Source organism: Heterodontus francisci, chromosome 6 (genome assembly GCF_036365525.1).
Source record: "Heterodontus francisci isolate sHetFra1 chromosome 6, sHetFra1.hap1, whole genome shotgun sequence".
Classification (NCBI taxonomy): domain Eukaryota; kingdom Metazoa; phylum Chordata; class Chondrichthyes; order Heterodontiformes; family Heterodontidae; genus Heterodontus; species Heterodontus francisci.
This window is the reverse complement of record NC_090376.1, coordinates 39,205,141-39,224,045: the sequence shown is the minus strand read 5'-3', so window position 1 is coordinate 39,224,045 and position 18,905 is coordinate 39,205,141. Positions and strand designations below refer to the sequence as shown.

Here is an 18,905-nt window from a genome sequence, read left to right as displayed (position 1 = left end):
TTTTTTTTTTTAAAAACTGCACTAACCAGCCAAAGGCAGGGCTAAAGTGTGGCGAGTCAAAGAGACTTAGCTGTTGGCAAGGAGAGCGCCAACTGTGCAACAGCCCCGACAACCAATTTTATCTGCAGCGCCTGTGGAAGAATCTGTCACTCTAGAATTGGCCTTTATAGCCACTCCAGGTGCTGCGTCACAAACCACTGACCACCTCCAGGCGTTTACCCATTGTCTCTCGAGACAAGGAGGCCAAAGAGAGAGAAAAAGAGAACCAGCCAATAAAAATCCTTTTGAATACTATGGGCAACTTTTCCAGGTCACAATGAATGCTGACAGATTTATTCATCAGCAATATTTCCTACTCTTGGATGGTTAACCTAATATATTAACATGACAATTTACATAATCTAGTAATGTTACAGCAATAAAGAACTTGAACATTAGAAATAATGTCATTACTGGATTAATAATCCTAAACATTTAAAATAAATTTAGATAAAAAATAAACTGAACATATTTTCATTCCTTTTTCTCCAGTTTCCTATCAATTCTGTTAAATCATTAATTTTCTGCTATTTTCTACCAATTCGAGCCTTTTTTGCCTTCCTTAACTGAATTACACCCTTTTTCTGCTCTCCGCTCTTATTGTCCATTTTGCTTATGGGATCAAAAAAAAAATGAATTTTCAATAGCGAAGGAACAGTTAGTTTTGCAAAGGGAAAAAGTTTAAGACAAAGGAAGTGAGCAAAGCTTAAAAGTTAATTTTTAAACAAACTTTTGTTTTGGATGTTTCGTTTGAGTTCCCTTAAATTTATATAAATGCGTGCTTTAGTTCAGGATTAATATTTCAGTTAAAAGCTATTTATGTAGGAGGAATATTATTTTACTCCAACAGTGGTCCAGATTTTGGGCTCAACAGGAAAGGAATGGTGCTCACCGTTCACTCCATTAATGCTGCCTACACAAGGTTTTGTGGGCGTTTAAGCAGAGACTTGCTCTAATCTGGCATCTTAACAAGCATGAGAATCTCTACAAGGCATAAGTAGCGTTTGTGAGCAGGATAACAAACAGCAAGGCTCTTCAATCAATTCAGATTGAAGATTCCTCACTTACACAAAAAGGACCAGGAGGTACATAAAGAGGGAATTATAAGTTAGATTTAAATCATATGCAGAAAGCAAAATTAAGATTGGGAAAGACAAATGGGATTAACAGACAGAATGCACCAGCCCTAACTTTCTAAGGCGTCTTAAGTGGGGAACAAGTAGGCAAGTGTCCCAAGTTCACACCATGACAGGTCTTTCAATGTTGCATCCATTGGCGAGGATTTCTACTGTGCACTCAGTGAGGAGCAAGATATCTCTGACAGCAACTTCCAGATTTCCACATTTAAACATGCGCACGCAGACGCCAGAAGTTGCTGTCTGTTAGCCTCACTGTTATTAATACAAAGTCTGACCATTATTTTTGTCACAGGTAATGAGTGAAAATAAAACCACCTTGACCATGGAAATGAGAGTTTCTCTAAACTGGTTGACAGTTTAAAGGTTTCACATGTTTGCAGTCAGAATGTGTCTGACACCTTGCCCATGACTAACTTTTCTGGGGCATCCACAAAGTACTCACAGCCTAGTGGAAAGTAATCGTAGTTTGATAACATAGCTATGCTACTGGATTACATATGTATTCTAAAAGATACAAATTATTTGATTTACTGGACAAGTACACAAAAACATGTTCAATAGAACTGGCAACCAATAAACAAATACTAATTTTTAGTCACTCAATAACCAGCAAAACTCAAACGAAAGAAAAACCAATAGTGTATATGGACATATTTGTTCAACATGTACTTGCTAATACACTAAGATGACACGTATCACGTTTTGGAAAAACTGAGTTCTACAATAAATATCCTTTTCGGATGATCGCTATAATATATTCCATTTTCAAAAATAATTGAAGACGAGAACGTGATCAGTTTTAGTGAAAGCTCAATGAAGAGTTTCACTTTTTACTGATCGCCCAACAGAAATTTTATGAAATCACTTGATAACCTTCTATCATTACACAACTAAAAAAGTTACCTGAGACTTTATGGTACAAGATAAATAGCCATGAGAAAGGCTCATCTTGGTTTATCCATCCAGAAAAACCCAACAGTTCCCTTCCCTTACTGTGGCATCCAGTTGTTTCATATAAAATACCAATTTGTTTTAAACAAGTTTGAACCTGCTCTCCTACTTTAATATGTAGTGTGAAGTAATTCTCCAAATCTATCATTTGTATGAGATTTACTATTTGTATATCCTAAGTTCACCTCCTTATGAGCCTGAAAAGCCTGTACTCCTCCAATCTTTCCTCACACAGCAGGGATCAGCATAGAACTGGGCAAAAAAAAAACACAAGGAATGGTTTGACCTATATCAGCTTTGAGCAACACCTCCCAACATTGTATTCTACTGGTTTAGATACATAAAAAACATGCAATTACAAAGTAGCTTTGAAAATAAAAACATCTCAAAAGTGCTTCACATAGAGTGCAAGCAAAGACAAATGTGGACAATGAGCCAAAAGAGGAATTATCCTGTGTAATAGGAGGTTGACCAAAAGCTAGATTTTAAAATGGATCTTAAAGGATAAGTGTATAGATAGGTTGAGGGACTCAATTCCAGACTGTAACTTTTCAAGTCAGAGAATACAACTGTTGCCCAGTTTCTTTGCTCCCAGTACAAATCCCTGGGCACCCAACCCACCATTTCCACCTACCCTGATGATACTCCTAACAACTGCCGTCTTCCAGCCTTCAGCCAAATTTATACCTGCTGCCATGGCTTACTGTGAAACCTCAGTTTTAAATTTGTCTAGCTGCATTGAGCAGATGTTTTTGGAGATAAAATTAAAACAACGTTTTGGACTTTCCAAAATCCACTGGGATGTAATTTCTTTAAAAAAAAATCAAGACATGCATCAGGTAGGATCTTCCCCTTCCAAATCCATGTTGACTGCTGCTTACCAGATCATTGTATAGAGACAATTATCAAGGTTACTCCTGATAATCCATCACTCCCAGATCCAACAGAGGTAGAAATACAATGTCCTTGCTCTAGAGTTTAGTGCAGTCTAAATTCAAGAGTTGAAATTATTCACTGGCTTGAAGCGTTGAGACACACAAACAATCCAAATGCCATAATTCTAAGTTTACAATCTAATAGTTCATCAGGTGCAGATTAGTACTTGGCTGAAATAGCCATGTTCTGAAGTTATTGAATTTAGTGTTCACGATAAGCACCTCTATAATTTCAAATTCTTTTCTTTTAGTGACTTGTAGGATTAACTCATTCATATACATAACCCTTATATCACTACACTCTCTAGCTGACAGGAAGGAGTGGGAACTTGGCAGTCAGGGATCTTTGGGAATGGTCCTCAGCAGTCAGTAGGAATCTCCTGTGGTGGGAGTGTAGGCCAGGGTTTCCTTTGCTTCAGCAGGCGTAGGGATGGGGGGCCCAGTTCTGAGGATTCCCCATAGATAAAAAGGGTGGGGTGTGGGAGAAGTATCATTCTCTTTTGTTCTCTAGATTCCCTGAAAATTGGCGGGGGAGGGGGGGTGGTGGTGGTGTTGGGGCTAGGAGTCCAAGGATGTAGAGGTGCCTGGGGGGAGCAACCATAAGTTTGGAGAGGGAAAGATGTAAAACTAGGCCTCTTCTGGTTTGCTGGCTACTCCTACCACATGTCTTTTGCAAACAGCTTGGGACTCCCCTTGTGTGGACTTTAAAATTACATTGCAGTGTCAATTACACCAGGGCCATGACTTGCGAATCTCAATAGGTACCCACCTGCTTTTAGTGGGGGCCTTGGCCATGACCTGAATCATCACCAGAAATATTATGGTCGCTGGGCTTGAAGCAGGGGGTTTTTAGGCAGGATCTCTTTTTTTAGGATTTTGACCCATTGCCCAACCTTTTCTTGCCTATCTGCTGGGGGTGGAGTGGAAAACTTAAAACAGGGACACAAATGTTATCTGTGTTGCATTGTTCAGTTTTTCAGAAGCATGGGAACAAGAAATGACAATAAATAATAGGATGTCTCAAGCAAAGTTTTGATTATTTAAAAAAAAAAGTTTTGAACAAAAGCTGGCTTAAATTTCTCATACTCTGATGAGTGACTTGGCAAAAATTAAGCAACTTATGCTTTTTATGTATCCATACACCTACAACTGAACATTTTCAACTCTGCAATTTAATTCTGTTTCCTCCAGCATAAATTTGCAAACACAACAGAATTTTAAGTGTACCAATACAAAATATATACTCTCCAAATGTTGAGCTGAAAAATTCAACAAGTAGCATATTAAAAAAAAATACAAATTGTACACAATTAATGATTACAGTACGACATACAACCTTACTAACATTGAGGCATTTTAATAGACAATTCGTTACAGATATTAATTACAATAAATCCCTATACAAAGTTGGAAATATATTTCAGCAAATTTACCATGTATATGTGTGTGTGTATACAAAACAAATGAATGACAATCTGCAAAAATTCTCCATGGCAATTCTATCTAAATTGAAGCCTTAGAAAATACATTCATATTAATTAGATGGTAATGACAAAATGTTAATAAGTAACGCATGACTATAATATACATACTGTGGGGATGTCCACTGAACTAGGAGGTCATTAAAAGAAGAAACCCAATTTCATCAACACCTCTGGAAACTTGACATTTGTCAGTCACTGAGCTTCTGTGAAACTTAACTGGCAAACTACCAGAAGGAATTGCTTAAGTCTTAAAAAAAAAATTAAAAGATCCAAAACCCAACTTGATTAAAATGATTACCAAATCTATTTCTTTGATTGATTAAAATGCTTTTAAACACTGGTCGACAAAGGCTTCAATGACCCCAAAAATGGTCACATAATTATGTACATCATTCTTTTAAATGGTCAACTGTATGAATTGTGTACTCTCAGAAGCTGGCCTTCAAATATGTTTCAGGACATTTTTGCTATTTTAACAGTAACTGTCTGAATGGGATGTAGCACTCAAGTACCAGATGAATTGTAGCTGCGGTGGTCTCTTGCACTGGGATTAGATACTATTCTCTACTTTTTTTTTTTGCTTACATCTAGTAAATGCAGACAAGAATTAAAAACAAAATAGCCTTGAAAGGGAAAAGAAAACTTGTTTATTTAGCATCTTTTGTGACTTCAAATACTTGTTAAAGTCACTGTTGTAATGTAGGATAAAGTGGATGCTAATTTGTGCACAGCAAAGAATCACGAACAGCAATGAAACACACTGACCAGATAAACAAGTTTTTCTAAAGAAATGTTGGTTTAAGGATAAATATTGGGCAGGAGACCAGGGGAATTCTCCTGCTGTCCTTTGACTCGTGCCAAGAGATCTTTCACATCCAGTTGAGGGGGAGCAGATGGGGCCTGACTTCAACGTCTCAGTCGAAAAAAAGCACCTCTGGTAGTGCAGAACTCCTGAAACATCAGCCTAGATCATGTGCTCAAATCTCCGGAGTATTGCTTGAACCCATGATCTTCTGACTCAGAGGTGAGTGTGCTACCACTGAGTCAAGGCCGATAGCTTTGGGCACAATTGTTCGGAAAGCTGAGCTATACATAATCGATTAATTAAAATTATTTTCATTATGTGCATCATGGACATTAAAAATATTCTGAAGTAGTATGCACCTGTTACTTCAGAACTATTAGTTTTATGTTTTAACTGCAATACTTTCAAGTTTTATGAGAAGTTGTCAGTTCTACCAATGTTAAGATTAAAAATGAACTAATTTTCAAACGAATTTTAAAAACTAATTGCTCTTTCTATATACATCCTTCGGGTAGGCCCGCAGAATTTCACTTATCACCACCTCTCCAAGGCTTTGCCTTAATCGCTACAAATTCTTCACCTTAGTTAACTGACAGGAACTAAATTGTGGAAAGGAAAAACAGTTGCGTCAATTTTTCCTCAATTACACTAGTTATGATGAAACAATTTAACAGTTCACCAAGCTAGGGAGGTGACCTCTGCTGCAGCATGTCCAACTACACTGGTATAAAAGGGTACTTCAAATGCAATACCATAGCCACTCTGTACAAAATATAAATAAATTTTCAATATCATAATAACCAAACTCTGAATTTATCTTGAAGATTTTTCCATTTACTGCGATGAATTCCACAACTGTTTCATGTAAATATGGGATATCTAGACGTTCCCACCTTAAAAGAAATTGGTTTCTCCTCTCTATGTACATGCAAAAGCCCACAAACATGAATGTTCTCATCTGGACAGCAAGGGCCATGCTTAACTTCTGGACAGCAATCAGCAAGTTAAACATGCTTTCTGTAATGAAAGGTTCTGTGAGAATTGTACAAGAACAAATGCTAATAAATCATAGTAAATACACTAACTGACTTACTGACTGCTTTTTAAAGTCTTACTCAAACTAGAAGCAATCAGCTGGTGGGAAATCAACTCTGTCTTATTACCAGGCTCTCAATTACAATTCACCTTTACATACCTACATCCTATTCATATTTTGTGTCACACAAATCCATATATAAAAGGACAAACATTTCATGCTTCAAACAAAAAGGTAACTGAATTTAAAAAAATACTCTTCTGCCTAAATGTTTATTTATGTGCCTAACACATTGAACATAAATGGAGAGCTTTAAAAAAAATAAAAAGATCTTCCAAAAACAGATTTTTACCCTCATCAATGTAATCTGCAGTTTGTAAGGTTATAAAAAGGGCTGTCATTATAAATGGTGAAAATCTGCTGTCCCACAAATTCATGTTATGGGAAGAAACAGTGGTAAAATCTGGCATTAAATTGTACAAATTGAAAAGACAAGAGTTCATGAAGCATCACTTGTGCTGTTATTCACAACACTGATAGAAGAACTATAATCAACAGGTCCTTCCCACCTCTGGTTATAATGTGGATGCAGATCTAGCAAAACTTTATTAATGCGTGAAGGCTCCACTGCATTTAACACTATATCTGAAGAAATGGGATGTTCAAAACGCTCCATCATTTGAATAATCTTCTCACGTGGAACTTGATGCTTATTCCTCCTAAAAGAACAGTACAGTTATCACTAAACATTTAGCAAATATCAATTAAGAGCATTTAAAAAAGACTGAACTCCATTTGCAGTTGTTGGGGCAATAGTAGCGTTAAGAATTAATTTCATTTATCTTGCATTAGAATGATTCCATACAAGGGCCATGTTGCAATCAAACTGAGCAAGTGTCAAATGATTTTATGATTTGACATGCTTGAACATTTTAATACCTTTAAATTTTCTCACCTATTTTGATCCCCTGTATTACACAGTATTCAATGTTGAAAGAATGGGCAAGCAACTTCAAACTTTTCTAGAAATACAAGAGCAGTGTGGATGACTAGCTCTCCAGTTCTGTGTCTGTCTCTGTCTAACTCTTATGACCAGGTGAGAAGGGGTCTCAGGGTTCCCTCTCAGCCTTTGCCTGGTTGAACAGTAAAAGGGTTTAATTTTAAAGGAGTGTTTTTAGCTCCCTGTTAGTGAATCCTTGTTCACTGCTCCAATTATAAGGCAAAGAAATCAAACAGGTTCCCTTACATTTAAACAAGAAATGTAGAAGTTCATTCATCTTAAACTCTAATCTGGTTAAGGATTACGAATATGCGATGCGACCACACTTGCGTACTTACACGATAAACACACATGCAGATAGAGACAGAAAAAGAGAAGAAATAGAGGGGAAACATTTGAGGCAATATCTGAGAGTTGCAGTCCTTTAAGTTCAATGTGGATTCTTTGGTTGCCGGTAAGCCTTGCAATTGTTCACGTTTCAACTTGTTCCAATGTAGGAGTCTTTTCCCTCGAGGTTTCCTTGTTTTCCATGGGTCCGGTGGCTTGGGGAGAAAGCGAGAGATAGCCAGGTGAGAGACTTGCTCGTTTCAGCTTCAGTTGGACACTGCCTTCTGAATTCAAACTGTCCTGTGGCTAGTTCAAAAAACCTGAGTCAGTTAGTCATGAGACTAGCTGGTTTAACCAATGATGGCTCTGTGGATTATATCATCTTAGCGGGGCCTGGAATGCCCAGTGTCTGGTGATTTTCAAACAAGTCATTTCTTCACTCCAGCAACAGTTTAAAATCAATGTTCACATGACAAAATTAATATGCCTCATTCTTGGCAGGTGGGGTCGACATGACACTACTCTTGCTCATCCAAGGTACTTTAGGAAAGATTGTACAACACCAAGCAAGAAGTTGCAGATAACTGAAGGCAACGTTAAAGAGATATGCTTTAAGGTTTTTGTAAACAGGGAGAGGGGTAGCATAGAAGACAAGTTTTGAAAGTGTTCCAGGATACAGGGATGTAGCGGTTAGAATTGAAGCTTAGAGAAGTGCACTGAAACAATTTAGTAAAATGTAGATGAGGATGAGGATATTCAAGTTGATGTGTTGAGGGTTGGTAAAGCAACAGAGCCAGTGAAAGCAGGATGATGAGTATGTAAGGCTTGGTACAGTATAGGATAGGAACAGTAGGGTTCTGGAGGTGTTGAAATCTGTGTGGGGGAGGGACAAACTTTGAAGGCTGCCAAGAAAAGCATTGGATACGTTAAGCCTCTAATGATGAATACAGAATTGGACAAATTAAATCTTGCAGTGGTGAATGTTTAGAGGTCATGGTCGTGATGTAGGAACACAGGAAGTGGAACTAGGTGATCTTAGTGACAGATCAGAAGTGGATTTAAAGCTTATGTCAGGATAAAAACAGAAATATAGGAATGGGGGAGACAGCCATTCAGCTCAGAGCCTAATCCACAATATCGTTATCCGTAGCAGTTCCATCATTTTCATTCCAATTTCCCATCCTCTCTCCATACCCCTTATTCTCAAGGAAGTCACAGAAGACTTGGGTTCACAAAGTGAATAAGGAAAGGGAATATCCTTCAGGTGCCAAGTTTCTAATGAGAGTGAATGAGATGTTGAGTTGGAGAAAGCACTGCGACTTGATGTTGCGAGCAGCCCAACATCACAGCAGTAATCATGAGAGCCAAGGGTGGCAGCAAAGAGGAGAAATTGCATATCATCTGCATACACAGGCAAGGTATCCCTTTGATTATGGGTATAATCAAATGACAATATATAGATGAAGAAAGGAAGGATCAAAGTAGAAGCCTTGGGCTACTGTACAAGCGTCAGTGCTATGCTGCAAGATGCTATACAAAGAGATGTACTGATTAAGCTGGGTCAGATAGGCCTAGAGTCATTAAATGCACAAGAAACCACAGATAAGTTCTTTCCCAAATGAGGCACTGCATCGCTGCCCATAAAAACAAAACTCAGGATGTCTGGCAGCATCTATATAGAGTAAGAAACAGAGTTAATGTTACAGGCTGATGACCTTTCATCAGAACTGGAAAAAGTTAGAAATGTGACAGATTTAAATCAGACATAGGGGCAGGGAATAGGAACAAAAAAAAAGGAAAGATCTCCAATATGGTGGAAAGCAGGAAAGATTAAATGGCAAAAATGGATGACAGTGCAAGGCAAAAAAGGAGGCAAATAATGGGACAAGTAAAGAAACAAAACAGTTATTTCGAGGAGGTATAATTGGGAAAGCAGAATCATTACCAACAGTTGCCATCCAAAAACAAAAGCAAAAAACACAATGGAGGCAGAAGTTATGATCTTAAATAATTGAATTCAATGTTGAGCCTAGAAGGCTGTAAAGTGCCTAGTTGAAAGAGGTGGTGCTGGTCCTTAAGTTTACATTGAGTTTCAGTGCAACAATGTAGGAGACTGAGGACAGAGAGGTCAAAGCGGGAGTGGAGCCAAGAAATAAAATGACAAGCGACTGGAAGCTCAGGGTCATGCTTGTGAACTTAACGGAGGTGTTCTGCAAAGCGGTCACCCAATCTGCACTTAGTCTCCGCAATGCAGCGGAGACTGCATCGTGAGCAGTGAATACAGTATACTAAACTGAAAGTACAAATAAGTTGGTGGAAGGAGAGTCTGGGGCCTTGGACACCAAGACAAAAGAGGTAAAAGAGTAGGTGTTGCATCTCCTGCACTTGCATAGGAAGATGCTATGGAAAAGATAAGGTTTCAGATTGATTACCTTTTAATCAGAACTGAAAAAAAACTGAAAAATCTGTTTCCACTTCTGATGACAGGTCATTGACTCGAAATGTTAACTGTTTCCCTCCCCAAGATGCTGCCAGATCTGCTTGGTATTTCCAATATTGTCTGCTTTGAGTTCAGATATCTTGCATCTGCAGCATTTTGCTTTTACATTACTGCCCATACTGTGTTTGATCTTGTTTTCAGTGCTGGCTAGTCATACTGGCAATGCAGCCAAGAAAGTCAGTAACAGGCAAGGTCAAAGAGTGGAAGCATAATGATAAATTTTATTTTTAAAAAAGGCTTGGAGCAGGAAAACTATTAAGTTAATCAGACAACATTAAAAGCTATATTAAAAATTAGCAAAGCATTTCAGAAAGGGAAAAACAGTGGAGACTCAGCATTTTACATACTTTTTGTTTTTCAACAACCAAGAAAACCATAATGTATAAAAGAGCCGCTTTTAAATGAATGGGCTACATTGCACAGCTGGAGGCAGCACTTGAAGTTAGGTCAGGAGAGCAGACACCAGACTATCACTTGACTAAAGAGAGAGCAGGGACACATTTAAAAAACATTCTGGAGGATAGCCAGTAATGGGCCCTAAGTCTGAAGAATTGAGCTAGACCCAATTCAACTCAAAAATATTGCTGATGCTGGAAATCAGAAATAAAAACAAAAAATGCTGGAAATAGGAGGTTTGTTAACATTTGTGACAAGAGGAAAAAAAGTCAATGTTTCAGGTTGATGACCTTCCATCAGAACTCAAACTAACTGAGTCTGGGAAGAGCAGGAAGTTGAGGAGGAAAGGAAGGAGAACACAGAAGTACAAAGCAGCCAGCAAGGCTGATTGTTTATAATTAGTAAAAAAAATGATGAGTACCACAAAGACATCAAGGCTGAGTTAGACAGATTTTGATCTAGAAGGGAGTCAAGGGCTATGGTGGACAGACAGGAAAGTGGAGTTAAGGCCACAATCAGATCAGATATGATCTTATTAAATGGTGGAACAGGCTTGAGGGGCCAAATGGCCTACTCCTGCTCCTTTTTCTTTTGTTCTTATCGGACTGAGTGGGGAGCACAGTGCTAAAACCCAAGTATCAATTTGAGCAGGCATTCTTGGGTCTGGTTCAAAATTACATTTCACATAATGCATCCATCTTTTTCTCAGCTGTTGTGCACCAAATTGACTCAGGCATTTCCTGGATGCAAACCTGGTTTTATAACGCTGTATGCTTCATAACAGGGAAATCAAATACACCATGAACAAAAAGCTATTTAAAAAAAAAACTTGACTGACAAAAATGTAAAAAGTACTTGACATTGGTTCCCTGGAAAAACCTCATCTCAAATAATGTTTTAACTTCTCCTCCAGCTAGTCTTGAAATCATATTGGAAAGCGAAACTCAGATGCTGTTACAGCCTGAAAAAGACAGGCTTTGAGCTCTGGACAAAGATGAATCTTTATGCAAAGAGTCATTGTTTTCTTTCAGATTCAAAACGTAGATGAATAAAACACATGCCTTTTGGTCCTTCAAGCCTGCTCCACTATTTAATAAGATCATATCTGATCTGATTGTGGCCTTAACTCCACTTTCCTGCCTGCCCACCAAAGCCCTTGACTCCTTTCTAGATCAAAATCTGTCTAACTCGGCCTTGATGCCTTTGTTTATGGTTAGAAAAAAAATTTGAATACCACAATCAGCCTTGCTGGCTGCTTTGTACTTCTGTGTTTGAGCTCCTTCCTTCCCCTCAACTTCCTGCTCTTCCCAGACTCAATTAGTTTGAGTTCTGATGGAAGGTCATCAACCTGAAGCATTGACTTTTTTTCTATCATACAAATGTTACCAAACTCCTATTTCCAGCATTTTCTGTTTTTATTTCTGATGGCCCTCAGCAAACTCTCGAATAAAATAGCTTTCCTATAAACTCTTAATTCAAAGATTTTAATGTTCGGTTTCCAGCTTAAATAATTTGGAAACAAACAAACAAGTATTGTTATAACATGAAGAATAACATTTGTAGTTAATTGCACTGAGAGAATTCTGATCGGCCAAGAGATTCGCCTATGCAAACATGCCAACAGTAATATCCTGGTAATTGTAGGCATTAGTATAAGTGGTAAATCCCTTCAGTTGACGGGGATGGCTTTGGCAAGAAAATCAATTTCAAGCCCAGGTTTCAGAGAGGGAGATTAAATAAAAGGGGCTGTCAAGAGGCAATGGAAGCGATACGAACTAGGCTACAAACTCAAGCTGTGAGACAGCGAATTAACTGGGGCTTGTGGCAAGATGATTGTGAGTTCAAATTAAACTGCTTCGGGAGACTGTTAACATGCATAGAGTCAAAGATTTTGGAAATAAGTTTGCAACAACAAAGCATTTGTTTTTCAGTTAGTCTTTCCCTTGCCCAGTGCAGCTGTATAAATCTTTATGCAATGTGAATTCTCCCTACAATTTTAGCATAAAAATTAAGTAAAACACTTTCATGACAACACTCCCCTCTTTTCCTGTGTGTGCATCTGTCTCTCTGAAATTAAAAATAAACTCAAAAATCCTATGACATTTTTCCCCAAGTTCTAAAATTAACAATCCAGCTCACTTCAACATTTGGAAAAACACGATTAACAAACATGCTACAAGATGTTGCTCTGAATAAAAGTCTCACAATGAGCAATCATTGCTACTGAATTATCGGTGTGAACTAAATAAAACTGTAATCATTACCCTTCGCTTTTCCTTCCATTTGTGCCTCTCAAAAAACTCCCTCTCAATAGCGCAAAATAAAACTGTTTTTCAATTGAAAAGCCTAAAATTGAAAAGCCAAGTGCATGTCAAAGAAAGACAATCATACTAATGCATGTGGAAAGATTTTCCTCAAAGCATATTCTGGAAATTACAAGCATAGATGTAGTTGGTAACTTTATTCATCTGACAGGGTAATAATTGAAGGAAAATCAATTCCAACCTTAGACTTTTGAGAGAGGCTGAAGCCAAGGAATTTATAAAAGAAAACCGATATAAAGATACCCGACAAAGAATTAGTTTGTAATGGCGAGTTTAATCTCATCATTGAATTTTTTTTATTCCTTTGCTTAACAAACCTTAATGATATTAGAGCATTTAGTTACTGCAGCCAGAAAGTGTGCATTTTTTTTTTTTGAGTAACTTCACATGTCACAATATCCTTCAAAGGGAATTGTGAAAACCATGCTTCACCTTTGTGAATGACACTTATAATAAAAATGTTTCAATTCCTTCAACTGTAATGCTGCCCAATATTTGTGTTCTATTTCTTACTGCCATGCAGGCCCCCACCTGCCAAGAATGAGGCATATAAATTTTGTCCTGAGAACATTGATTTTAAAATTTTTGGGAAGAGAAGGCCTGTTACAAGGGCTGCCAGCCACTTAGCTGAAAAACACTTGCATACTAATGGTCAGCAATGCGGAGACAAAAGGACCATTCCCTGACACATTCAACCCACAATGGACTTTGATCACCAGACATTGAAGGTGTAAGGAAGAGCATTCCAGAGACTGCAAAGGTGATAGAATCCACAAAAGCCAGGACTGGTTAAACCAGCTAGTCACATGACTAACTGGCTGGTCCAGGGTTTTTTTTAAACTGACCAGAGTTTTTGAACTCAGAAAGACTGTTTGCTCCTGGAGTGAGAAGACCTCTCCTGTCTGCTCCCATCTCTTTCTCACAAGCCTCTAGACCCACTGAGGACGCATGAACTTCAAGAGAGAAAAGTCTCCTATATCGAACAAGGTTTAAGAATACTGGGCCCTAACGAAAAGACCTACCTACAATCAAGGACTTTACAACGAGCTCGAAGAATAGTAACCAAAACCATCTTCAGATATTGCCTCAAACTTTCCCACTTTATTTCTTCTGCTCTTTTCTGTCTCTATCTGCATGTATCGCATATGCATGCTGGTGTGGGCATGTCATGTATCCGTAGGCATTAACCAAATTGGAGTTTAAGTTTAATAAATTCAACCTTTCTTCTTTAAATCTAAGAAAACCTGTTTGGCTACTTTCTTTGCCTTATAATTCAAGTTAGTGAACAAGGATTGACTAAGAGGGAGCTAAAAACAGTGTGTTTAAAATTAAACCCTGTTATGGTAAGACCAGGTGAAGGCTGAGAGGGAAACCTAGACCCCTTTCTCACCTGGTCGAAACACTTACCAACAGTTAAATTTATTTTTTTTAAGAATTAGAATTTTGAGCATTATGATCATGTTTCACTGCCTTAAACTCTCCTGGCGCAACACAAATATTTAAAAGGTCATCTTTTGTACGAAGAAAATTACTCCTACATTTCTACTGGATACTTCAAACAATTCATTTTCAACATTTAGTTGTCACCAGCAAGTCCAGCATATATTGCCCATCCTTAGTTGCCCTTGGGAAGGTGGTGAACCACCTTCTTGAACTGCTGCACTCTTAGTGCTATGGATTAGGGGTTCCAGGATTTTGACCCAACGATAATAAAGGCACAGCAAAATAGGTCCAAATCAGAACGCTTTCTGGTCATTGGACAGAATGTTATTGATGCGGATTTTAACTATGGTAATACCATTTAAAATCAAGACATTCTCTTCTGGGAGATGGTCATTGTCTGGTACATGTGTGGCATGAATATTGCTTTCCACTTATCAGCTTAAGCCTGGTTGTTGTCCAGGTCTTGCTATATGTGGACATGGACTGTTTCACTACCTGTGGAATTGTGGTTAGTGGTAAGCCCCACTTTTGACTGAGGAAAGGACACTGAATAATCAGCTGATGATAGCTGGGTCTATAACACTGAGGAACTCCTGCAGCGATGTCCAAAAATGAGATGATTGGCCTTGAACAACCAAAACCATCTTCCATTGCACGAGGCGTGACTCCAGCCACTGGAAATGTTTCCCCGATTTCCAATGACCTCACTTTCACTAGGGCTCCTTGGTGGCATATTCAGTCTATGTCAAGGGCAATCACTTTCATCTCACCTCTGGTCCATGTTTGGACCAAGGCTGAAATGAGGTTTGGAACCCAAACCGAGCATTGATGAGTAGATTATTTGGTGATTAAGTGCCACTGCTAGCACCATTGATGACTCATTCAGTCACTTTGCTGCTGATTAAGAATTGGCTGTAAAGATGGGAATTGGTCAGGTTGCCTTGGTTCTGCTTTTTGTAAACAGGACATACCTCATCAATTTTCTACAGAGTTGGGCAGACGGCTGTCCTGTACTTGTACTGGAACGTTTTAGCTACGGGATTTTGGAATTAAAATATTGTTACTGTTTTTTTTCCAAATTCAGAAACAGCCAAGGTGTGATATGAACTTGTTATTTGGATTATTCGTCCAGGACTCTGGGTCACTCGTCCAGTAACATAACTGTGCTACAGTACCCATAAGTAGATCCCAAGTAAACATCAAATTAATGAACTAGAATTTTGAATATAGTGTTTTGATTACCTTATAAAACAAATTCTAAATTCAGCTCTGCAACCACTATAAACAGGATTAAATAGTTATGAAAGGAATTCTGTTTCAGAAAATAATTTCATTGTTATTGGTAGAAATCATCAAGTGCAAGTGCATATTTTCCTCTAAACCTTTACAGCGACTGCTCTAATAAAATATTGAGAGATCCCGCAGGTTTAATACCTTCACACGAAGGGTACTTATGGGGTAACAGCTACAGAGATCTGTTTCTATCCCTTTAAATATTGCAGTAATATACACACAATAACGTTAAACAGCAAGAATGGAACAAAGAATTTGAAAGCAAGTGGCCATTTTGTGTCTGAAGAACGAAGAATATAATGTATTAGAAAGCATGTGGTTTAACATAAATGAAGATCATTTTAACATGTCTTTGATATGATTGCTACAATTTAAAGCTTTTCACCATTTTCCTTACTACTTACTGTCCACGGTAGGATGATTGACCATGTCCGTGGAACATGCTTTCTTTCAAAAAAAAAAGTACACGCAGCAATCTTCAAATCAATTGTAATATATTCAATAGTTTAATGCAAGCATTTTTTCCAGTTAGCACTTTTCAGTGTATGGCATTTGGAATCTTTCTTTGAAGCCATGTCAGAAATGTTTAACACAAGGGATCAATTCAAAGTTTGAAAAAAAAAAATCTTACTTTTCCAGCTCCACAACATTAAATTTCCACCAGGTTTCTGGCTCCCGAAAACTCACACTGTAACATCGTTCCACAGCCTGTGCAGGATAACAGTCATCAGCATCAGGATTAGGCATTTTGTAGACGAACAGTTATGTATACATAGCAATTCCAGACTTAAATTTTTATATACTGAATGTTTTGAATAACAAGTGCATTGAAGGTAGAATTGAAAGTTCCTGGAGTTTCATAATTTGTAACTTAACACCAGCAAGCCTAATCATACAAACATTTTTATTTATCACAGAAAAAAGTTGCCTTAGTTAAATGAAACATGCAACCCTAGAATGCAAATCATTTGAACTAAAATTCTGGCTCATACAAGCTGGTGCAAATAGCTTACTTACAGAGTGCAAGTAAAAGCCTGGCTCAGGTATAAAAATTAAAACCCAACCTGGGCCCGACCAGACAACAGCCAACTCGAACCCGACACGAGCCAGAGGTCCTTTAATTTTTTAAATGCCCATCCCCGACACATGTATTCGGGTTTGGTTGGGTAGCCAGGCTTTAGACCAGATATCGAGTACAGGTGCTAGTTGTTGATGTACCAGTGTTCAATTAACATCCTGAAGTTTAAAAACAACAACAAACACGGATTTCAAACAGGCGAAGGCGCCGTGACCCTGAGCACTCGCGGGAAAAAAAGTATCCACTTCAGAACATCATGCAATGTAACAAACAAGCTTCTGAACTGTATCAAGTTCTGATGTCATTAACAAAAAAAATCTCCACGGAGAATTCAGGTTGGGAAGTTTAATCTCCCGATCTCCAGATAATTTTAAATCCCTGGGCCAAGTATAGATTAAAGCAAGAGCTCAGTTGATGTTTCTGTACTTACTGCATTTACTGGTATCTTCCCTGGGCTTGTCAGTTTCTCCGGACTTGATAGATTTCAGAGTGTAAGGGGTTGGGTTAATTTCACTCGGGCGCTTTATGTCAGAACTTGTAGCTGTTTGTTTCCTCTCCTTTCCCCCCCACTCCTCTCACCTCTGATTTCTATTTTTCCTGATCTCTGTCCACATTCAGCCTGACCCGACCAGAGCCCGAATTCTGAACCCAGAAGAGAGACCTGACCCGAACCAGACATGTTTTCGGGTCCCATCAGGTTCGAGTCGGGTAGCTATGCTCTAGTGCAAGTCAACCTTAACATGCAAAGCTATTAAGAAGAAATGTGTTTCCTTTCTCTAAAAGCACTCATTCGATTTCCACTAAAAGTCATCGAGACTGCTTTCTAGCACATTTCAAAGTACACATACAGCTTACCATTTCCGCATATGGTTTCATTTCCCATGCCTGGATATTTGTATTATCTATAATTATAGGTGACCTGCCTTCATCCATAGACTTTTTAGCTGTTAAAAAAAGATATGGATTACATTCAGCTTTATACCAAAAGTACAATTAATTTATAACTTTCACCGAGTTTCTATTTATGTAAAACACAACCTACAAAACATGAAAATTCTTCAGTTTCTCCCCATTGTCATTTTCTCTCACTCTTGTGATACTCAGCAATGCTGCCACACTGCCTTTCAATAGATAATGCTTTAACAGGTCACACTTACTATGCATACTTTTTCCAATGATATCATGCTTGTTTCTTTAATGCAAACGATGGGCTTGAATCACCTGCTTACTAACTAAATTTGAAGTTGAAGGTATTGTCTATAATACTGATTTATTAATCTATTCATTCAATATTCACATACTTGATAAGTTCCATCCTACACTCTACCTTTGCCATGCAAATCATTTGCTTGGGAAATCTTCATACTTCCCTGGTAGTTCTGCAACAATAAACCACACGCACCTGCCCCCAATATATGCTCAAGACACACTGCGGTCTTACCCCACGCCAATAACTTCACCCTAGTTTGGTAACCCTCTGACCAACATAAAAACTTCACGCCAGCCAAACCTGTGCACAAGCAGACCAAGACAGATGGAACAGGTGTTGGGTCACACCGAAGAAGGGAAAAATCAAAGATAAATATTGCATCCTCCATTAACCGTTCAAAATTTAATCTAGGTCACAGCCCAATAATTCAGATATCTTAAGATGGAAACAAGGACATAGGCTGGAATTTTATGCCACTCCACCGAGCTGGAGGGTGGTTGGGGGAGGGGAAAAAGAGAGGGGGAGAGGGGAGGTGGCATAAAATTGAGCGGGAGTCTTTCCCGGCCCGCTCCCACCTCCGCCCCACTTTACGTGGGCCGCAGGGGGGAGGAGGGGGGGGGGGCGAGAAATGGGCCACCCACCCCAGGCCACTCAAGATCCGATTGAGGGCCATCCCCACTTCACCAACCACCCCCAGGACCTGAAACGCTCCCCCTTCCCACCAAACGACCATCCTTGCCTCGCCGGGTCATGACAGATTCTCACGTCGAGGTCAACCCCAACTTACCTTCAAGTCCTGGCTCCATGTCCTTGGCTGGGCTGCAGTCCCAGAAGTGGCAACCCCACCTGGGACTAAGAGGTGCCCGCGCGATGATTGGCCAGCAGCTCAATGAGGTGGGACTTCCTCTCTCAAGCGGGTGGAAGTCCCACCTCGGAACAATTAAA

The 18,905-nt window shown here is 38.8% G+C and overlaps 1 protein-coding gene across 4 annotated transcripts in view; it reads right to left on the bottom strand.

Moving 5' to 3' along the window:
- Positions 1-18,905, bottom strand: part of LOC137371252 (NEDD4-binding protein 2-like) — an 87,817-nt gene that overhangs the window by 51,321 nt on the left and 17,591 nt on the right. For all 4 annotated transcript variants that reach the window (XM_068033501.1, XM_068033502.1, XM_068033503.1 and 1 more), the window contains exons 4-6: positions 17,606-17,694; positions 16,304-16,380; positions 6,959-7,108 (exon numbers count right to left, since the gene is read on the bottom strand). In XM_068033501.1, the coding sequence (XP_067889602.1) occupies positions 6,959-7,108; positions 16,304-16,380; positions 17,606-17,694 (316 nt within the window). The remainder of the gene's footprint in view (positions 1-6,958; positions 7,109-16,303; positions 16,381-17,605; positions 17,695-18,905) is intronic.